Raw genomic sequence first — 23857 nt, forward strand, 5'->3', positions numbered from 1 at the left:
CTGTTCAAGGACTACACAACTTCCCCCAACTTCCCAATGACCTGGAAGCAGGTGCAGTCACTGGTCTGTGTATCTGGCCCACTGATTGCTCGTGGGGAGGCAATGGGCTTCAAGGGGCACTGCTCCTAACAGGCCCCGCCACCTTCCCACCTGCCCCAGGCTGAACTCTTGGCCTACTTGCTGTTGAACCCAGCACAGCTCTGGATCTGGAGCAGGAGCCTGCACTGAGGACCCAGCCCCAGAGGCTTGGCACGCGGCGAGCATTAATTAAAAACAGAGCCCGTCCGTGCCAAGTGCAAGCCGGGGGTATGGGGGGGGTAACGTCGGCGCTTTGCTCCCCCGCCCCCAGCTCAGGCCCCCAGGGGCCGAGTCCCCCGCCGCCGGGGCGGGGCGGGGCGGGGCGGGGCGGCCGCCCAGTTCCTCATTCTATAAGCGAGGCCCGGCGCTCGCGCGGAGATCGCAGGCGGGCCGCGCAGGATGGGTCCGGGCCCGCGGGCGGCGCTGGGGCTGCTCCTGCTGCTCCTGCCCGGCGGGGGCGTCGGGGCCGCGCAGCCGCCCCACCTGGTCTTCGTGCTGGCCGACGACCTGGGCTGGAACGACGTGGGCTTCCACGGCTCGTCCATCCGCACGCCGCACCTGGATGCGCTGGCGGCCGGCGGGGTGCGGCTCGACAACTACTACACGCAGCCGCTGTGCACGCCGTCGCGCGCCCAGCTGCTCACAGGCCGCTACCAGGTACGCGGCGCCTCGCCCCTCCGCGGGCCTCTCCGCCGCGGCCCGGCCCGATCGCGAGGCCGCGGCCGGCCCGCCGAGCTCAGTTCCCGGTCCGCTTTTCGCGGCGCGGGCGGGGGCGGGGGTGAAGGGGCGGAGGTGGAGTGCGCGCGCCTCCCAGGCTGACCCGCGCCCGCCACCTCTGCGCATGCCCGGCACCTCTGCGCATGCCCGGCACCTCTGTCCCCAATTTCTAGGTCTTTCGCTTTCAGAAGGTCGGGGCGAAGGGAGTTGTGGGAGCACGCTGGCGGGGTCTGGGAGCTGCGGCTGGAGGAGGGAGGGGACCCGGTGCCCCGCACAGCCCCCGCACAACCCCCGCGCACCCCGCGGACACACACAAGTTAGGGTGCCCACCAAAATCGGAGGTGATTCTTTCCCCAGTCCCGACACACCTCCCGCGCAGGGTGCCCTGCGGCTCCCGGCTTAGCCTTGAGCCCGCACAGCATCTTCACTGCCTCCTAGCCAGGCGCCTGTGATCTCAGCTGCGCAGGAGGCTGGCCTCTGGAGGATTACAGTTCTAAACCAGGCCAGGCAGGAAAGTCCGTGAGACTCTGATCGCCAATAACCAGCAAAAAGCCGGAAGTTGACCCGTGGTTCAAGTGGTAGAGTGCTAGCCTTGAGCTAGGGACAGCGCCCAGGCCTTGACATCCAGCCCCAGGACTGGAACATACCAACCAACCAAACAAACAAACCCTCTCTTTAGAAATGTCTCAACAGAGAAAACATACATAGAGAGTGCAGAGCATTAGACTGCCGCAGCAGCCGGTCTAGTAGTTTTCTTTAATCCCCTTTCAGGTGAGGAAATTGCTGGGTAAATTGAATGACAGAAAAGAAGTACACAACTAGGAAGTGGTAGCTCCGAGCTCCCCCAGGCTCTTCTCCTATTCACTAGTCACCAAAGGCCTGTAAAACTGAACTTGCTTCCTCAGACTGCATGAAAGCAACATGTTTATATTTTATGCTGGGTACTGTTGGATACCACATGCACACCTCCGTATATATGTTGACTGTACTGTCTATTCAGCAGTTTTTGAGCATACTGTGCTAGTCAGTAAGCCTGAACCCAGGAGATTTATGTTTGGATCCTGTTCTCCCAGGTTTGTATTCACATAACCTTTCAGATCAACACTACCTTCATGTTGTCCTAAGACCCAAGAAGGAAGAACTACATTTATGATAAAGGTTTCACCAGTAGTCTGAGAACTTATAAACAAGGGATATAGTGTTTTTACTAAAGGCTAAGATTGGCCACAGAGAAATGGTATCCTTACCTTGCCATAAGCAGTGAAGACTTTCTACATTGCCTACCAAGGCTGCTAAGTGTAATCAGCAATCTCTAATGCAAGTCTCACCCTAGACACGAGTAGAGTTGTGTTGGAGTAAAGACCAGGAGACAAGAAAAGGTGAGGTGTGTCCCCAGGGTTATGCATTTGCCCTGGTTAAAGAAAGAGAACTCAGGTCACACAGCAAAGAATAGAAGGGGCAGTCATTTCTCCAACATTTGTCCCAACAGACTTGAACAGGAAGGCAAATGCCATGCTGCAAACTCATTAATACAACTGATGCTCTTTTCCTTCTCTGTCATCTGCTTCACAATCACTTACATTTGTTCTTGGGGAAAAACCTTGAGTATCTAGAGTATACTGTAGTTAAGAAGTGAAGGAAGGAGCAGGACAACAATGGCTTACTCCTGTAATCCTAGCTTCTCGGGAGGCTGAGATCTGGATGATCTAGCATAGACAGAAGTCAAGGCTCCATATTCAGTTATCCAGGAGAATGCCGGACTGGAGTCCTCATGTAAGTGGTAGAGTGCTTGCCTAGTAAGCAAGCTGAGTGAGAGCCTGGGGCCCCAAAAGAAAAGAAGTGAAGGTCATGTAGAAGCTGGTACTTCAAAACTACTTAGACAGCTGGGTGCCAGTGACTTACATCTGTAATTCTAGCTACTCAGGAGGCTGAGATATGAGGATCACTGTTGGAAGCCAGCCTGAGTAGGAAAGGCTGTGAGATGTTTCTCTCTAATGGACAAAAAGACAAAAATGGAGGTGTAGCTTAAGTGGTAGAGTGCTAGCTTTGAGCAAGGGAAAAAGCTAAAGGACAGCACCCAGGCCCTGAGTTGAAAACCCAGTACATGCACACACAAAAAAAAACAAAACAACTAGAAAAAAAACAACAACTGTTTGGAGACCTCCATAGATCTCTCACTCAAAGCAGATTAACTCTCTTAAAGAATTTTCTTTTTAAAAATTTTATTGTAAAGGTTATGTACAGTTACATAAGTCAGGTAACGACTGACTTTTGAACAATGTTACCCCCCCCCCTTCATTCTCTCTGTTTTTCCCCTCCTGATTTTTCTCCCCTCACTCCCCCAGTTGTATAGTTCATTTCCACCATAGTGTCTAGTGGGTTTCACTGCTGAATTGATTCACCCTTTGTCCCACCATTTCTATGCTTCCCCTTCCCCTCCCCATATAAGATAAAATTATATATAAAATAAAGGGTACAGAAATAAAAAAAACAACGACTGAAGGGAATAAACCAAAGAAAAAAAAGGAAAGAAGGAAAAAAAGAAAAAAGGAAAAGAAAAAAAGAGAAGAACTGCAAATAGTACAATAAAAAAACCTCTTTCATTTCTTGGTGTTGAGTTCAATAAGCATCATTTTATATGATCATATGCATATAGCACAAAAAAACCCAAAACTACAACTGAAAAAAAACTTCAGAGATTTCTCTAGATCTCTGAATCCCAACCATCTAGATTTTAAATTGTTTTAAATGTACATTGGAAATAGAGTTTAGTTCTGAGTCATTAGTTCTGCATAATATGGTACAGCAAAATGAGAAAACTTACTTGCTACTTCAGAATTAGACGCTTGAGGTAATGACTTATTGCCATGGCTTGGCAACCATGCTTTAAGTTAATATTTAGATAACCCTTTTTATAATTGTCTTGTTAGATTAGAAAAGTAGTAAACAAACTAGCCTGATGGACTGGACCTTACACTCTCAAGAAATCCTGAGTTTTAGTTTTTTTTTTTTTTTGGTTGGTCGTGGGGCTTGAACTCTGGGCCTGGGTGCTGTCCCTCAGCTCTTCAGCTCAAGGCGAGTGCTCTACCACTTGAGCTACAGCACCACTTCTGGTTTTCTGGTGGTTTATTGGAGATAAGAGTCTCACGGTCTCTCCTGCCAGGGCTGGCTTTGAACCATGATCCTCAGATCTCAGCCTCCTGAGTAGCTAGGATTACAGGCGTGAGCCACCAGTGCCTGGCAAGTGAGTTTTAGTTTTTTGACTTACAAAAGTATTAAGTAAAGAAGACATGTTAGAAATTAGGTAGATGTCAGTCTTGGTTGTGTCAGTCTGACCTTACTAGATATCAGTTCTACATGAATGTAGGAATTGGGCTCCTATAAAAAATAAAAATAAAAAAAATATAATATGGGGTATATAGCATAGAAAATAACAATATAATAATATTTAATAAATATAAGGGGACTGAACTCTAATGCTCTGTCTAGCTCAATGTTTTCTTTGACTTTAAGGCTTTTTAGAGCAAGTTTTTAACTTGGCAAATACACATTAGCTTACAACTAACTCCATCTGTTGGTAGAAAGAGGGACTGATCTTTGCTTAACACTGTTTTACAAGTTGTATGTATGACTTGTTCTGCTAGTAGAAATTTACTTTAAAAGAATCATGAGCCTGGTGCCAGTGGCTCATGCCTATAATCTTAGCTACTAAGGAGGCTGAAATCTGAACATCACAGTGCAAAGCCAGCCCAGATAAGAAAGTCAAAGAACAAGCTGGGAATGGAGGTGTAGCTCAAGTAGTAGAGCACTAGCTTGAGCAAAAACACTCAGGGCAATGTCCAGGCCCTAAGTTCAGCCCTAGGACCAGCATGAGTGCACGCACTCAAGTACACAAGTGCGTGCGCACAGACACACGGAACATGAATTCAAGTTCAATTTCAAAATTCAACATCAATTTCAATAGTAAGACACATAATTGTTAATAGTCCTCACAAATTAACCTATTTTGGGGAGGTGGGGTTGGACTGTTTCCTAAGTTTGAACTCAGGACCAGAGTATTCAACTGGCTTTACCACTTTGCCATCTACAGATTTTTTTTTCTTCTGGAAATAGAGTCTCATGGGCTCTACAGAGTCTTCCTGGGCTGGCTGGGACCCTCAATCCTTGGATCTTTTTTATTTTACTTTTTTTTGTTGTTGTTGTCAGAGTGATGTAAAGATGGGTTACAGTTACATAGGTAAAGTAATAATTACATTTCTTGTCCAATTTGTTACCCCTCCCTCATTTTTCTCCTACTTTCCTTTTTTCCCACCCTCTCCACCCCTCCTGGATCTGGAGCAGCTAGGATTAGAATTGTGAGCCACTTGCGTGCACCAGACTATAAATGAACCTATTTATCATTTGTGAGTATCTAAAATGCATAATGCTTGAGTGAACTGGTTGTGTATCATGGGCACACTAGTCAGAAGACTAAGTTAATAGTCACTGGTGAGTCCAGTAACTTGAATTCAGATTTCTCTATGGTCAAACTAGTGTCTTTTTTCATAGTCTTATAACTCACTCACTTATTTTTAATAGAAAATATATTCACTTGGTTTAAAAACGCAAAACTTTAAAAAAGTAGTTATATTGAAAATTTTACCCTACAAACACACAGACACACACACATATACATTCTCTCTGTAGGCATTAAGTTCCCATCTCTGTTAAGCAAACAGTGCTCTCTGAATTTTAAATATCCTACCAAAGGTACTATGCCTATGCAAGCAAATATATGTAGATATTCCTGTTTTCCATTTATATGAATGGTATCACATCGTTTACTTTATATTTGAAATTTCATACTGTTAAATAAAAAGCATATTCTTAATTTTTACAGCTGCATATTATTTTATTAAGCCATGATTTATGTAACTAATCACATAATGATAGACATTGGAGTTTTTAGTTTATTAGTGTATCAAGGTGAAGTTACTACCTTGTATGTATGTATATCATCAAACATGTTTGCAGGACAAGTTCCTAGGAAAGGAATTTTTATTTAAGAATAGAAAGCATCTGTAATTTTGGTACTATCAGGTGGAACTTTAAAAGGTTGTACCAGTACACAGTCCCATGCAATACATATGCACAGCCTTTTTAGAAGTTATAATACACCTGTTATTAAATCTACCATTTGAAGTGTTCAACTCTGTGCTTTTCCTATATACACAAGATTGTGCAACCAATATTCTCAGAACGTCAAGAACAAACTACATAACCATTAGCAGGCACTCCCCATCCACCCATTCCACTAGCCCCTGGAAATCACTCATCTTGTTTTTGCTTTTAAAATTCTGGTGTTTGAACTCAGGGTCTTATGTTTGCCAGGCAGGCATTGTATCAGTGAGCCATGCCTTCAGCACCAATCTATTTTTTTTAGTATCTCTAGATTTGCCTATTTTGGATATAAATGGAACCATACAATAGATGTCCTTTCACATATACTGGTTTGTGTTGTTTCCTTTTATGAGTGAATAATATTTCGAGCCATATTTCCTTTACCCATCTAGCAATTGATGAGTATTATGTTTTTCTACTTTTTTTTTTCCTGGTGCTACTTTTTAATGCTGTTATGAACATCCAAGTAAAAGTTTTGTCAGAATATGTTATTCCAATTCTTTTAACTCTTAGGAGTGGAAGGCTAGGTCATAAGGCAACTCTAATGCTCAAATTTTGAGGAACTGTAGGACTTTTCTATAGAAGCTGTACAATTTCATATTAGATTTTATATATAAATTATTTTCATGACACAATTTTAGAGATTGATGTGGGATAGATTTTTCTTTAATCATAGTAGGTGAGGAGGAAAGGGTCTTAAATGCCCACTAAGATCCTAAACTTGGCTTCAGAGGAGTGTTTGTGCAATCTTTTGATTCCTCTTCCAGTTACATATATTTACCTGTGTAAGTTATATTCACTAGCTACTACCAATGCATTTAGATTACATCAAGATTCTATGCATGTGGAAAGTTAATTCTTTTTTAAAATAATTTTATTGTTATTATTAAGGTATTATATGGGGTTACCATTTCATAAATCAGGTAATGAGTACATTTCTTTTTTTTTTTTTTTTTGATAATACCACCCTTCCTTTGAAAGTTAATTATTTGTAAGTAGCATTCATAATTTATTTTGGAGTATTTTCTGTGTGTTAGTATATGTGACTGTATTGATAAGGAAAAACTTGAGAGGAGAAAAAGAGGAAAGATTTCTTTCTTTTTGTTTGTTTTTTGTTTTTTTGGGTCCGGTCGTGGGGCCTGAACTCTGGGCTTGGGCACTGTCCCTCAGCTCTTCAGCTAAAGGCTAGCACTCTACCACTTGAGCCACAGCGCCACTTCTGGCTTTTTTCTTTTTGCTTATGTGGTGCTGAGGAATAGAACCCAGGGTCTCATGCATGCAAGGCAAGCGTTCTACCACTGAGCCACCTTCCCAGCCCTGAAAGATTTCTTTTTTTTTTTTTTTTCTTTTGGGTCCGGTCGTGGGGCCTGAACTCTGGGCCTGGGCGCTGTCCCTCAGCTCTTCAGCTCAGGGATAGTGCTCTACCACTTGAACCACAGCGCCACTTCCGGCTTCTTTCGTTTTTTTTTTGCTTATGTGGTGCTGAGGAATCGAACCTAGGGCCTCAGGCATGCAAGGCAATGCTGTACCACTGAGCCACCTTCCCAGCCATGAAAGATTTCTTTTACTTCCAAAACTGCCCAAATTTATCAAATCAATGAATCTGAATAAGATGATGGCCAACCAAAATGAAACTCTTGACCCTTCATCTACCTACTCCTTAATACTTCTAATCTCAAAACCAACTTGAGAGATGAATAGGACAGTTCCTTTCTGATTAAAAAAAACATTCTGGCACAGAAAATTTTATGCATAAGACAAGAGCACAAAAGTGTACAAATATCAGTGACTTCTAACAAAATAATATGTGTTCTACTTTTGTTTCTCAGTTTTCATCCACTGTCCATGCCAACATCCTGGTTCTTGACCTAGTTGGTAGTTGTATGATAATTTCTTTCTTAGAATTCATTGACCTCTGTATACTTTTGTGCACTGTCATGCATATAAATGTTGTTTTTCTGTACTGAACTGTTTATATTATATTACCTATTTCTTTAAAAGTGAGCATGTGTGCATATTTTAATGAAAATGTTTTTTTGTGTTAAGGAGGGTTCTGAGTATTGAATTTAGGACCTCACACTAGGCACAAATTCTACCCTCATTCTTTTGTTTAGGGGATAGGGTCTTTAACTTTGCCCAAGCTGGCCTTGTTCTTGAAATCTTTCTGCTTTTACCTCCCCAATAGGGATTACGGACTTATACTGCCATGCCCGACTTTAGTCTTTCAAAAAGAGAAATGTACTCTAGGCTTCCTGTCTCACAGCCATAAAGGAGGCATAAATAGAAGGATTACAATCTGAGGCTGGTCTGGTCAAAAAGACAAGACCCTATCTGATAAATAAGCAAAAAAATAACAAACAAAAAAAGTCTAGAGGCATTGCTCATGTGCTAATGTGACCATTTAGCAAGTGCAAGGCCCTAAGTTCAAACCCTAGTACTCCTTCCCCCCAAAGTGAAATGTACATAGTTTTATTTTAAATTGGAGAATACAAAAAGTAATACAGTGAAAAATAAGTCTCTTTCGGTGTTAATAGTGTTAATCTTTCAGAGGTAATCTATACATATGTAAAGTATAAAATAAATATGCATTTTCCTGTTGAATTTAAATGGTAGCATATTTCATATTGTCATACACGTGGCTTTTTCCAAGTCTTAATGTTTAAGTAGACTTTAAAAAAGTATTGTCCTGCCCCACAATCTCCTTTCATCCCAGTAGACATATTTGCTTGCACCTCCTGATACTACTTTCTCTAAGCAGACAGTAATGGTGCTGTATTGGTTCCAGTCACACTTAGGTCTGTAGTCTTCAGCTGGTGTGAAAGAATTACCACAAGTAACAGTGACAAGCAAGAAAGCAAAGGTCTATCACTTTCTAAGGGAAGAGAGTGGCCACAAGCATTCTCTCACATAGGCATTGTTGACATGGCGAGGTTTTAAGGGCTTTTGTGAGAATCGGGTGGTGGTGAAATAAGTAAGTGGTCATGGGTCTCTTTAACAGATGAAGGGATGTGCATTCCTGATTATACTAATACATTGGCCAGAATGTGGTTTGGCTCAGAGATATATCTTCTGAGTGTCTGGGCACTGTGGTTTTCTCAGACTAATATAGATAATTCACTGGCTGGGACTGAAAAGACAAGATTAAGCAGGAGCTTAATGGATTTCAAATACAAAATAGAGTTAACTTAGGCCTGTTGGCTTTATAGTCATTGTCTATTCCTATATGATACAAATTGATTTTGTTCACTATGAAATATTCATTGTATGTCTGTATTCCCGCCATTTTAATTGTGTTTGCTTGCTCTCATAAGCTGATCTGCTTGTTTCTAGCCTAGAGAAGCACTGTGTTGAACAGCTAGGGTAGATGCTCGTGCCACATTCTGTAACATAGACATGTTTCCTGAAGGAGTTCAATATCTTAATTCAACTGTTAGGGTTGAGCTTGGTAGCCCATATCTGTTACTCTAGCACTAATAAGGCTGAGGCAGGCATATTGAGAATTCAAGCACAGCCTGAGCCACATAGTGAGATCCTCTATTAAAACCAAGAACTTGTGATGTAGTTTCGTGGAGGAACACTTGCATTGCATGGGCAAGGTCCTTGGATTTATCCCTAGCATTGATAAAACAAAAATATTCTGAAGCCAACCTGGGCAGAAAAATATGTGAGACTCCATCTTTAAAGAACCAAGAAAGAACCATCTCTAAAGACTGGAGGTGTGGTTCAAGTGGTAGAACACTAGCTGTGAGCAAGAAAGCTGAGAGTACAAGACCCCAAACTCAAGCACATAGAAAATGATAATAGTTATAGTAATAATAATAATAATAGCATTTATGCTGTCAACTCCTTTCATGGCCCATTGCCCTAACATCCCATCCAAAGCACCTGTGCTTGATTCACCTCATCTTTCTTAACACCATTCCTTGCCCAACACTTCACTCATGCCAAAGTACTTGTAGATACCTAAGCACATGCGGTCTCCCCCCACCCCCGAAGAATCCAGCACCATCACTCAGACTTCAGAGTAGATGATTCCCTCCAGAAGCTTTCAATATGGCCTCAGACCAGCCTTCACCCAGGCCTCAGCACTGCACCTCACTCTTCCATGACTATTATTTATTGGTGTTTAGACGAGACATTCCAGGGGCTGTGGTCTCTCTGGGCTCTCTCCTGTAGTGGACTCTCATTAAGTACAATAAAAATAGAAATACAAATTAAGTAAAAAAAAAAAACCAAACCCTGTCAGGGTTTTATATCACTTCTAATCCCCTTGCTTCCTCAAGAAATTTAAAAGGCTGAGTTTTTACTTTTGCTTTCTGCCTGGGGAACAGGAAATGCTTCTCTTTCCTTTTTAAAGAAAATTCTCCTTATTTTATCTTATTATGCTAAAATCAATCCTTGCTAAAACTTCGAGAGAAAGAATATAGAAGGAAGGAAGTGAGAGCAAGAGGAAGAGAAGAAGAGGAAGAGAAAGAAAAAAAGGAAGGATGGATGGGTAGAAGAAAGGATGAATTTAAGCCATTAAGGTAGAAGTAGTAGGTCTTAGTAGAAGCACTTCCTTCTGAGGAAAAAGTAAAAGCATGTCTAGTCTTTTCCTTGTTCTTCCCTTGGGGACTGGGGAAACCACTCCACCAGAACTCTGTAAACCTTGCCAGAGTAGCTGAAATGAAAGACGATGCCAAGGCCTGATTCTTATGGGACCCCTGCTACATTTTTCTTAATCACACTGATAAATGGACAAGACATTGTCATGGCTTTTCACTTATCCCTGAGACAGAACCTTGGACAGGAAACGTGGATAGGAGGCTGTGGACTTTTGCTTCAAGCTTTCCTTGAGAATGTCAGCAGGCAGCATCCATAACCTGAAGTAGAGGAGGACATGGAGGGGCAGGAGAAATGCCTATGGATGGCTGCTGGCTCTCCTCCTTCTTCTCAGGGTCCTGCCTGCTTCCTGCCAGCTTACCTCAGAGGACTCCTGTCACTAGCTGCCTCTCCTGGACCTACACTTAGAAGTGAAATAGGGAGGAATGAGGAACTATAATAGGTGGAGGATATATGGTGCCACCTGGGAGGGTTCACAGGATCCTCTAGTTAAGGCATCCAAGAGCAAGAGGAACATGCCGTCAAAGGTGCAACTAAAGAGAGAGCGTCTTAGCTTTTATTCCTGGGCTCATTTAGGAGGAGAAACTGGATACGTTAACCACTAAAACATGCCAGGGCTCTAGCACAGTGACACCTGGTAGTAAGTTGCCCTGGTAGGCCTTGGTTTGTTGAGACAGGGTCTCAAAGCCAGCCCAGGCTGGCTTTGAACTGTTTTGTGTGTGCTGGTCCTACAGCTTCACTCAAGGTCAGGTACTGTTCCTGAGCTTTTGTGCTCAAGGCTGGCACTCTACCACTTGAGACACCACTCTATTCTGATTTTTTAAAATTAATTTTATTTATCTTTTGTTTATGTGGTACCAAGGAATTGAACTCAGGGCCTCATGGATGCTAGGCAAGCACCCTACCACTAAGCCACATTGCCAGCCCCAGTTTTTTTGATTTTTGGTAGTTAATTGGGGATAAGAGTCTCAAGGGTTTTCCTGCCCTGGCTGGCTTTGAACCATGGTCCTCAGATCTCAGCCTTCTGAGCAGCTAGAATTACAGGTGTGAGCCATCAGCACCTGAGTTCTGAGATTATAGATTTGCACCACCACACCTGGCTGGTAGTTTTTTGGTTTTACTAAAATCATGTATCCTACTTAAGCTTAGCCAGAACCAAGGAGTATTTTCTCAGGAAGAAGGGTAAGCCAGAGACCTTATTCTACAATTGTTGATATTTTAAAGGAACACTCATATTTCATGCCTTTTACCTCCCAGGAAATTGAAAATGAAATAGGTTTGGGGTTGAGTAGAATGTAACTGATTAACTTGTTTTGGTTGATACCTGAGGAGTTTTTTTTTTTTAATGTTTTTAATTTTTAAGGGCTGGAAGCATGGCTCAAGTGGTAGATTGCTTGCCTAAGAGTTGTTAAGGCTCTGCATTCAGACCCCACTATCACCAGAAAAGAGCCACAACAAAATAACCAGGAGTTTCAGTGCTTATCGGCTTCTGAACCCTGTGTTCCCGTAACCAAGCTTGTTTATTAAATTTAGTGCAGGGAAAATTGCCATGGGTATGTACAGAAAACAAGGCATCTATACTGTTAATAGAATCACAGAGACAAAACAGAGTTTGTGAGAATAACTGGCTCCCTTATTGGTTTGGGAATGAAGACATAATTCAAACATCTATTCTACTTTTATCTAGCTTTCAAAATCTAGCCTCAGCCTTTCCAACTCTAAGGAAGGAGGCAGCATTTCAGCCTCCTCCACATCTCCAGAGCTGGCTGTTTTAACCCTTTCCTGGCCAGTTCTCAATGTTCTGAGTACTGTCGAGGCAGCGTTCCTACCTCTTAAACCTTTTCCAGCTCTTATAGCTCAGCTCCAGAGTTCCCTACACAAGGTATTTCTTTCTGGTTGTTATCCTTTAGTTTTTTTGTTTCCTTAATTACAACCATATAAAATGCATCGTCCTCACATTTCTTTATATGTGCCTTCCTTTTCATCATAAATTTGTATTACATTTTATGATTCAGACAGAGTCTCTGAAACCATCTCTGACTTATTTATTCTCTTTAACAACAACATCCCTTTGTGGGTTTAGTCAGAGATTTGCAGTTTTACTAATCAACACCAAAATAAATAGACCCTTAAAACTGTCAGTGAGATGGGCCAGTTCTGCAGCTTCAGTATTGACAGGCCAGGCCAGATGGCCAAGCCAGGCTCCTAACACCCATAATGTGTGTTCTGTAGCTCTTGGCTTCTCAGCAGCATGGGCAGCTGACTGTTAAAAGGCTTCAGGGGAAGGGAGCAGATTCTCTACTGTCCATTTGTTCTGTGGGGCATCTCCAGAAAAAAAACAAACCCTAAGGTGGTGAAAGTGGCCCTGATAGTGGCTGAAAATTGCAGTATTCTGGCCAACGTGTGGGCTGGAAATTCTGAACTCCTGGATAGCCATAACCATGTCCTCTGTATTCTGTTCACAAAGATTCCTTCTGGATTCTCTGCTGTGTAAGGTAGAGGGGTAGGACTGCCCACATTTCAAATTTTTCTAGAACTGCAGCAGTAGGTGTTGTACAGATGTGAGATTACAGGAAGGATGCAGGTTCATTTCAGACCAGTGAGATGGACTGGACAGAACCTCTCTCTGATCAGCTGGATGTTATTTTACCACTGTTGAGATTGGGAGAGAATGATTTTCTGTTTACTTGCCCCTTGGCAGTGTTTCTCATGAGGGTAGCTGAAATAGTGTGCCCAGAGCTCCAAAACAGGCACTTAATAAATAGCCTGGACTAAGAAAGTCTATGACATTGGAGCCGATGGCCCTCTTCTCTTCCAAGAGGAGATTGGTTTTTCTGTTTTAAGCTCCTGAGACTGCTGCAAATCTCTCATAGGTCTGTAGAGGACAGAGGAAGTGATGGGAGCAAATAAAGTGTGACAAAAACATAAACAAGGATTTCTCATCACTTATCTTATGGAAAGAGCCCAGAAACAAGCCAGGTCCTCTCCCAGGGTTTGTAGATCCTTTGCTGGGAATCCTTAATGGCCACGTGAAATCTTAGCAAGCTGGAATTTTCCCAAAAGATTTGGTTTAATGCAGAAATGAGACAGCCACACCGGGTAGATTGGAGGTAACCTCTTTGGACTTTTGTTATGCATAGGACCTTCTCCACTCACATACGCTCTGCGCATTCAAGGTGAATGTGAGAATGGAATTGTTTCAGATCTTATTGTGTTGACAAGGAAAACCTTTTCTTATTCTCTTGATTCTTGTGGGTGTTCTGTTATCTTCCTGCCCCATGAAGCATGGAGTAACTCCATAGTGCTGTGTTGGTTGAACTAACATACTGGATTGGAACCAGCTTGGCATTCTCCTGTTTACTGCTTCTCAACACATTACAGCTTCCTGACTGCAAATAGTGTTTGAACAGACCAAAAACATGTTTTTGGCTGTAATCCAGAGTTCGGCTTCTGCTTCCCAATAATGCCATAAAAATGCTCTGTCAAATAAATTCTCAGGAACTAAAAAGAACAAATTCCCTGCTCCATACAATTGTAGATAATGTGTGCAGGCTTCAGCTGACCACATGGCTTGGTGCCCATGGCTTAGGAAAAGCAATTGCAGAGCATCTCTTGGCAGTGCTTTCAAGCGATCAGACTTAATTCGCTGCATGTGATGGATGAGCTTTCCATTTAAGGAAATTTGCACATAGCATTTATCTCCACTGGGGCTTTTGGATTCCACGAAACATTATTTTTACCTTTGCTGCTTGGTTGCCAGTTAGCATATATTATGAAGTTTTTGAGTCTAGGATCAATTTTCTGTTGAGTAAACCTATAATGTTGAAAACGGAAAGACACATTCTTTGATTTGAAAGAAAGAGAACACAGACAGGGCGGGAGAGGGAGAGAGGGAATGTAGAGAGAAGTGGTTCCCAGAATCGCTCTTGGAAAGAGAGGTCATATTCAGATGAGAATAATTAGGGAATGTTTAATAACAAGGGAACTGTTTTAAAAGGTACAAATGTGTGGGAGAAATAGAAAGAGGTAGTTGTAGTAAGCAGGTGGAGCTGTTACCACCACCTAGACCAAAAGGGAGGAGTAGTTACTAGAACCTAGAAAAGAAGCTTCCTTCAGAGTAAACTTCAGTAGTAGAACATAGGTAGCCAGGTAGAAGTAACCTGGCAGCTACAGGCCATTTACTTTCATGGTCTTCTTGCTCATCAGGGCTTTCCATTGCCTGAACGCAAGCAGAAGCTAAAAGGCAAGTCCTTTGGTTTGGCCCTCCACGGTCAGTATCTCAGGTAAAGGGCAGAACTGACAGAATAGAAGATATCTAGCACGCATCTCGGCATACATGACAATTATTGCTAAGAGAAGCATAAAAAGCTGAGTAGAAAAAAGCTATTTTTGAGCAGCTTCATTGAAGCACAATTGTCCTATAATAAACAGTACATTAAATACACAATATAACTGTTGACATGTACCTATACTTGAGAGGCCATCACCATAGCAAGATAATAAATTTATTTATCACCCCTTAAACAAGCCCACTTTAAGCTGGATTTAGTAGCTCAAGCCTGTAATCCTACCTACTTCAGAGACAGAGATCAGGGGATTGAGGTTCAAGCCTGGGCATAAAAGTTCCTGAGTCCAGGAGCTGGGAAGGTGGCTCAGTGGTAGAGCGCTTGCCTTGCATGCCTGAGGCCCTGGGTTCGATTCCTCAGCACCACATAAGTAAAAAGAAAAAAGCAGGAAGCGGCGCTGTGGCTCAACTGGTAGAGCACTAGCCTTGAGCTGAAGAGCTGAGGGACAGTGCCCAGGCCCAGAGTTCAGTCCCTACAACTGGACCCCCCCCCCCCCCAAAAAAAAAGTTCATGAGTCAATTTAAACCAATGGCTGATTGCAGTGCCATGTGCCTATTATCCCAGCTAGAGGAAAGCACAATGGCTGGGTGTGTACTTGTCATCCCCAGTGACAAGGCAGAGCACAGTAAGGAGGGTTGCAGCCCAAGCCATCTGGTATCAATTGAAACTCTGCTTCTAAAATAATTAATGCAAAAAGGGGCTGGAGGCATGGATTGCAAAGTAGATAGAGCATTTGTCTACCGCATTTGTCTACCAAGTGCAAGGCCCTGAGTTAAGTCCCCAGTACTTCCAAAAATATTAAAAAATATTAAATCTCTTTTTTTCTTTTTTGTTTTTTTGGGTCTGCTCGTGGGGCCTGAACTCTGGGCCTGGGCACTGTCCCTCAGCTCTTCAGCTCAAGGCTAGCGCTCTACCACTTGAGCCACAGCGCCACTTCCAGTTTTTTTCTTTTTGCTTATGTGGTGCTGGGGAATCGAACCCAGGGTCTCAGGCATGCAAGGCAAGCGCTCTACCACTGAGCCACCTTCCCAGCCCCAAAATATTAAATCTTTAACGTTGAAAATATTCCATATATTTGCCTCCTTCCCTTCTTCCCTTCCTTTTTGCCTTCTTTTTTCCCCCAGATATTGAGGTTTGAATTTAGGTACAGCTTTTTTGCTGCTTAATTGGATATAAGAGTCTCACAGGCTTTTCTGCTTGGGCTGACTTAGAGCTGTAATTTTCAGATCTCAGCTTTCTGTGTAGCTAGGTTTACAGTCTCCTGACTTCCATTGGTTCTATAGAATAAGATGATGTTAGGTGTAATTTTTAATGTTGCTTCTAAAAAGGTTCATGCAAAAAAATAAAATCTAAGATTGTGTCAAAATTTTTGAGAAAATTGTGGGCTTGTACTCCCCACCCCTACCCCAACCTGTACTAGGGAGGAGATTTGAACTCAGGCCTTCATACTTGCTAGACAGGCACTCTACTGTTCAAGCCACTTCTCCAGCTTGTTTTCTCTGGTTATTTTTGAGCTGGGCTGACAATTTTCTGTTGAGAGGAGTTCTTATGAACTTTTTTCCTGGGCTGGCTGGAACCATGATCTTCCCCAGCTAACCTTCCCCCACCCCCTAGTAGCTAGGATTACAATGTGAACCACCCTGCTTGGCTTTGAGAAAACTAATTGATTATAGTTTACAATAAATAGGAAAAGCAATCACTGTGAATTTGAGCAGTTTTTTTTGGGGGGGGGGGGTCGGTGCTTTGTAGCTATCTCAAAACAGTAAAGTAAAACCAAACAAAAATCTGTAAATTTGTCCAGTCTGAGGAGTTGATATCTAAATCTGAGAAACATCAGTGATAAATAACTATGTAGTTTGTGCCAGCACAACTGTGGATTTGGAAGTTCCACTGTATACTTTGTATGATGTCATATATACTATAATGACTCTGGGGGCAGGCCCAGGCCTAGATGCAAGATGGTTGTAAAGTACTTTTAATTGAGGAAGCATAGTGTTCGGAGGATTGTAATGTTGTTGATTATGTAGTTTACATTTGTTACCATGACCACTGTTGACTATGCAAGGCCTTAGATTCACCCAGAACTCCTCTTTAAAAAAATTACCATTTCTTCAAAGATTACATACAAATGTTCATTGTAACCAAATATCAGCTTCTCATGGAATGGTGTTTTCTTGATAGACCCACACTCTTAATATTATTGCTAATTTTTAGGGAGTAAAACTTAAAGTCAATGGTTTCTGACATATTTCTTTGATGAGTATTTGTTGAAAAAATCTAACACTTGTGGCAATGTTTTATAATACTGGGGGTAGAACTCAGGGCCTTGCATTTACTAGGCAGAAACTCTCCTACTTGAGCCACATCCCCAGCTCCTTTTTCCTTCATTTTTTTTAGAATAGGATCTCACATGTATGACATGTATGGGTAGCAATCTGCCTATTTATACTTCCCATATAGCTAGGATAACAGTTGTTTGCCACTGCACCTAGCTGTTGGTTAAGTAGGGTGGGGCTCATGAACTTTTTGCCTGGGCTAGCCCTGAACCATGAAACTCCTGAGCTCCACTTGCTGAATAGCTAGGATTAAAAGTATGAGCCACCAGCATCTAGAACTTTTTGAGACTAGGTCTTCCTGTGTAGCTCAGACTGGCCTTAAACTTATAATCTTTCTACCAAGCACTAGAATTACAGGTGTATACCACCAATCCTATTTATTGAAATGCTTTTATACATCTTTTCAAGTTCCACTTATGTCCATTACCTTGAGACTGGTCTCAAGCCAGAACAGAAATAGAGGTCAGAAGATCAACAGATATGTCCAATAAACTAGGCAGCCATTTTATCTACTTACAGCATTTCTGTGCCAATAACTCACTATTTTGTTTATCTCTCTAAGATCCATATGGGTTTACAGCACTATTTAATCAAGACCTGCCAGCCCAGCTGTGTTCCTCTGGATGAAAAACTCCTGCCCCAACTTCTAAAAGAAGCAGGCTATGCTACTCATATGGTCGGAAAGTGGCACCTGGGAATGTACCGGAAAGAATGTCTTCCAACCCGCCGAGGATTTGATACCTATTTTGGTAATGGAAATGTAAATATGTGTTTTTTTTAACCCAGACTAACTGTAGCCATCTCATAAAACACACCCAAGTGGAATCAAATGAAATAACTGGAAAGTTGAAGACAGAGTGAATCAGTGGGCTGCCTTCTAATGTTACCTCCTTCCATGGCTCTGCACTCAGCTCATGGTGGACATGCGCCCACAGCAAGGCAGTGCCAGAGCACTCAGTGCCACCGTAGAGCTGTGGAAGAGGTCACTGTTTCCACATCAGAGGGCAATGTACCCTCTAGAACTTTCTTACGTAAAGGGTACAACTGCTTTTCTTTAATTACAGGCAAAACCTAAAGTAAGATTATTTTATTTACAAACGTATATAATAGTTATTTTCTCTCTATGAACTGAAGACTTTTAATCCCTTTTGAGAATTTGGAGAAAAAAAAAAACACGTTTTCCTTGGCATCTTTTTGCCGTCTGTGAGATCTATTGTGAAAACACTAGGTGGGGAAGGATCAATTTAAAAATTAATATTAATAGAATGGAGAAGGCAAATAACAAATGGCAATAGGGCTGATAATCAGACCTATAAGTATTTTATCAACTTGGTAACCCTGTAAAAAATAAATATGAACCTAAAGTTTGTTTTAAAATGTGCCTTCTGAAATCTGTTACTAACTGTACCACAATTAATAACCTATTTTTCTTGCCAGCAGCTGTATATCTTTCTGTCAAGCTCTTTTTATGTTGAGCTATCTTTCTGTCTAACTATTTAGCTACCTACCTACCTGCCATCTGCTTCTTCATTTATTTACAGTCTTCCATAGCCAAAAAGGAACACACAGTGAACATAAAACATTTAAACAGAACAACAAAATCAGAGTGATTAGAAAATGATGAGATAGTTTATGGGAACCAAATTGCAGAAAGACTGCATAGTCTTAGGAGGGATTTGCATTTGATATTAAGATTCAAGACTTCTGAAGTCCAAAGGAAGAAAAAAAGCAAAATGAAAAAGGCTGTGAATCTCCTTATTCACAAGAGAGATGGAAACCAGATGTTCAGAAGAGTAAAGCATTTTCTGGCTCGTAGGCTTGAGGGAGATTTTTTCCTTTGGGAGAAGATAAGCTGGGGAGGGGACAACATCTCTTAAAAACATCATCTTAGTGATAAAGTGGTGGTTTTCTTGTGGATGTTTCTTGAGGTATTTTTCCCATTTAAGCTAGGGCAAAACACAACAATACAATACAGTTAAAGGAATATATGTGGAGAGAAAAACAATGTAATCGAAGCACATCGAACAACAACAACATAAAAAACAACAACGCCTGACCTAGGGTTAAGATCAAGGTGCAAAGATATCAGACAGTCAGTGTGTTGCACCTGCACTTCATCCATATGCCCTAATAGAAATTACTAATCAGGCTTGGTGATATTTCTGGTTATGAATATGTACTCCCAGTATTCTCCAATAGCTGTTAAAACGACTGAACTATTCATTGTATACTTGAATGTAAGGCAATTTGCTGCCTTGAAAGATAACAGGCTGTACATCTTTTCAAAAATTTTTTTCCAGACCAGTTTATTTCACTTAGCAACCAGCATCACCACCACCATCACCACCACCATGGATGCCTCCATGCTTTTATGGATTGATAACTGTATTCATTGCCTTTCAAAAATTTTATCCAGGCCTGTACTAAAAGATGAGGCTTGTAACTTACACCTGTAATCTTAGCCACTCAGGAGGCTGAGATATAAGGATCACAGTTTGAAGCTAGCCCGGGCAGATAAACCTGAGAGATGATTATGTTCGATTAACTAGTACAAAGCCAGAAGTGGGTATGTAGCTCAAATGATAGAGCTCCAGCCTTGAGCAAAAAAGCTGAGCAAATAAGACCCTGAGTTCAAGCCCCAATACTGGCGCACACACACATCCGCCCCCCCCCCCCCCACACACATACACACACACAAATAAAAGATTTTGAATTTTTTGTTATAATTTATTTCACACTTATAAGTTCAATTGGACAAAAGGAAGTTATCATATCCTTTTATGAGTATGAAGAGCCTGACCTGAGGAGTCAGACTCCATCCCAGAGTAGTATGATGACCATGCAGGCATTGTCACTGTTTGGGCTTGAAGGTTCGGCTGGAAGCAGACACATGATCATAAATACACTGAAAAACAAGGAAATGTGCACTTTTTTTTTTGCCAGTCCTGGAGCTTGAACTCAGGGCCTAGGCACGGTTCCTGAGCCTTTCTGTGCTAGCACTCTACCACTTGAGCCACAATGCTACTTTCAGCTTTTTCTGTTTATGTAGTACTGAGGAATCGAATCCAGGGCTTCATGCAGGCTGGATAAGCACTCTACCACTTAGCCACATTTCCAGTCCCAGAAATGTGTACTTTTAAGTGGATGTATGTATGTAAATTATATCTCACTTAAACTGTTAAGGTATTCAGAGATTTTGTTGGTTAAAAGCTATTTTCTAGCTGGTATAGTGAATCATGCCTTATAGCCTTAGCACTAGGTAGGCTGAGACAGGATGACTGAGAGTTCCAGGTTGCCCTGGCCTACATAGAGAGATTCCTTCTCAATAAAACAAAAATAACTTTTTTCCATAATCCCTCACCCCCAGAGCACAAGCTTTCATTATCTTTAGCCTTAGAAGTTCAAATTTGTAGATACAATGAAAAAACCATGTGACAGTCACATGGTCGATTGGCTAGAGGTACAAATTGTTTTATTTCTATAATTATGTTATGTATAATATTATTTTAATACCTATGGTTTATTTATCATCTAATCAAATATATCCTATGTACATATTCTTCCAAATAGTAGAAAACAGTTTACATTAATAAATAAGGGGGCTAAAGTGATTTCCTCAAATTTTAATACCCACCCAGTGGTTGTTAAAAATGCTTACTCTGGCTAGGTGCTTCTGGCCCACGACTACAACCATCACTACTCAGGAGGCTGAGATCTGAGGATCACAGTTGGAAGCCAGTCCAGGCAGGAAAGGCCTTGAGATTCTTATCTCCAATTAACCACTTAAAAACTGGAAGTAGAATCTTGGTGCCGGTGGCTCACACCTGTAATCCTAGCTCCTCAGGAGGCTGAGATCTGAGGATTGTGGTTAAAGCCAGCCTGGGCAGAAAAGTCTGTGAGACTCTTATCTTCTATAAACCACTAGAAAACCGGAAGTGGTGCTGTGGCTTAAGAGGTAGAGCGCTGGCCTTGAGCTGAAGAGCGCAGGGACAGCGCCCAAGCCCAGAATTTAAGCCCCATGACCGACCAAAAAAACAAAAAACAAAACTGGAAGTAGAGCTGTGGATCAAAGTAGTAGAGCCATAGACTTGAACACAACAGCTCAGAAACTGAACCCAGGCCATGAGTGCAAGCCCTACAACCAACTAAGAAAAAAAAAAGATAACAATGTCTAGTGTCCTGACCACTCTAATCACCTAGAAAAGGGTTGAAATTATTTTTGGATATATTACATGTACATTAACAAGTATATTGGATTTTAAAAATTTCTACTATTTATATAGCAGAAAAGTTTGCCATATAAAAGGTATCTTAAAGTCAACGTGTAATTATATTCAGGAACTGTATCACAGAAACGGAAGATTTAATTTAAAATGAATTGAGTTATTATCAAAACTTAGTTGCTATTAAAAGGGAAGTGTAGCCAGATGCCAATGGCTCATGCCTACAATCCTAGCTACTCAGGAGGTTGAGATTTTAAGTTCTCTGTTCAAAGCCAGCCTGGGCAGGAAAGTTCATGAGACTTTTATATCCAGTTAGCACTTAAAAATCCAGATGTTGGGCTGGAAAGGTGGCTCAGTGGTAGAGTGCTTGCCTTGCATGCATGAGGCCCTGGGTTTGATTCCTCAGCGCCACGTATACAGAAAAAGCCGGAAGTGGGTGCTTTGGCTCAAGTGGTAGAGTGCTAGCCTAGAGCTGAAGAGCTCAAGGACAGTGCCCAGGCCCAGAGTTCAAGCTCCATGACCAGCAAAAAAAAAAAAATAAATCCAGAAATGGGGGTGTGGTCAAGTGGTAGAGCACTAGCCTTGAGCAACAAAACAACAACAATAATGACAACAACAACAAAAACCAGGAACAGCGCCCAGGCCCTGAGTTCAAGTTCTAGGATCAGGTTGTATGTGTACACACATACACACACACACACACACACACACACACACACACACACACACACACACACACACACACACACACTTAAAAAAAAAATAAAGGAAGTGTAGGACTAGGGAAAGGACCAGTCCTTTTTTTTAATATCATCTTAAGATTTCTAAGCAGTATATATCAGAAAATTGCTAAAATCCCAGCTGTTTATTTTTTGATAATTTCATTGAGATATAATCCACATACTATATGATTCACTCAAGGTGCAAAATTCAATGCCTTTTAAATAAATTTCTAGTGTGCCATTACATTCCAGTCCATTTCATTATCATTACTACCAAGTTTCATTTTCATCACTACCACTCCCCAAAAAGAGGCCATACCCCATTAGCCTGAACAGTCTCCCCATTTCACTAACCCATCCAGCCCTAGGCAGTCACGACTTTCTATTTCCGTACGTTATATGTATGTAAATATAACATTTAAATATTTAAATATGTATGTAAATATAACATGTAAATATTACATGTATGTAAATATAACATTTATATAAATGTAATCACAACATGCAGCCTAGCTTATGTTATTACTAAAGGAAAATAATACTCTTTTGTAGAATGGGAACTTCTTTAAACTTAAAGATAATAAAAAAATTTTAAAAACATTTAAAACCAATACTGAGGGAAAATATGGAACATTTGCAGAAAGAAGTGTCAGTTAAGAAAATGCATTTTCTTCTGTGTTTAAATTGTGCAGTAGGGGGAGGCAAGTGATACTATTTAACAGCAAAATTGAGATAATTGTAGGTAGAAAAATCTGAATTCAGTGCTATAATTTAGTTTGAGCTTTTGGCTCTGTTCAAACATATCTACAGGTTCTCTATTTAGAAACATTTGTGTCTTTCACCAGTGGGTGTCACCATTTGACAAAAGATGACTTCTAAGGCTACATCTATAAATAACTTGGAAGCCAGTCTCTCAAGCTTAGTAACAACAAATTTGAATCCTGGACTCATTTATATAATTATATCAGTAGAAATTTATACCATATCACATTAACCATATATTATTCTTGCCATTAGGTAGTGTAGTGTTCTCATCTATGCTAAATTTGACCTCTGATTTTTTTAAAAAAGCAACATCATATTTACCAGGAGTCACTCACTAGTTACCTAATAGAGCCTACGTTCTGAAAGGCTTGACTGAGGAATGAATTTGTTTCTATGTAGTAACACTTTAGTGAGCTCTACTACCACATATAGAGATGTTTCTCTAATTAGTCTTGTCATTTGATTAACCCTGTCACAGGTAATCAATTGCATTAGTCAAGTAAATGCTGAAAAATTAGTTTGTTTGACAAGTTTTATGCCCTGCTCACTGTTTTGTCTATCATTTTTATTGCAGGATATCTTCTAGGAAGTGAAAATTATTATTCTCATGAGCACTGTGCATTCATTGATGCTTTGAATGTCACACGATGTGCTCTTGATTTTCGAGATGGTGAAGAAGTTGCAACAGAATATAAAAATATGTACTCAGCAAACGTATTTACTGAAAGGGCTACAGCCCTCATAGCTAAACATCCACCAGAGAAGGTAATTTAGCTTCTTTAAGTATATTAAAATCTTGGTAAGGGGGCTGGGAAGGTGGCTCAACTTGCCTTGCATGCATGAGGCCCTGGGTTCGATTCCTCAGTACCACATAAACAGAAAAAGCCGGAAGTGGCACTGTGGTTTAA

General features: G+C 41.3%; 1 protein-coding gene across 1 annotated transcript in view; it reads left to right on the plus strand.

Moving 5' to 3' along the window:
• The first annotated feature begins 449 nt into the window (after positions 1–449).
• Positions 450–23857, plus strand: part of Arsb (arylsulfatase B) — a 172247-nt gene continuing 148839 nt past the window's right edge. Inside the window, exons 1-3 of the mRNA XM_042690838.1 lie at positions 450–735; positions 17802–17988; positions 23524–23714. Coding sequence (XP_042546772.1) covers positions 478–735; positions 17802–17988; positions 23524–23714 — 636 coding nt within the window. The 5' untranslated portion in view covers positions 450–477. The remainder of the gene's footprint in view (positions 736–17801; positions 17989–23523; positions 23715–23857) is intronic.

Source organism: Dipodomys spectabilis, unplaced genomic scaffold, assembly GCF_019054845.1.
Source record: "Dipodomys spectabilis isolate Male_0828 unplaced genomic scaffold, ASM1905484v1 ptg000140l, whole genome shotgun sequence".
NCBI lineage: Eukaryota > Metazoa > Chordata > Mammalia > Rodentia > Heteromyidae > Dipodomys > Dipodomys spectabilis.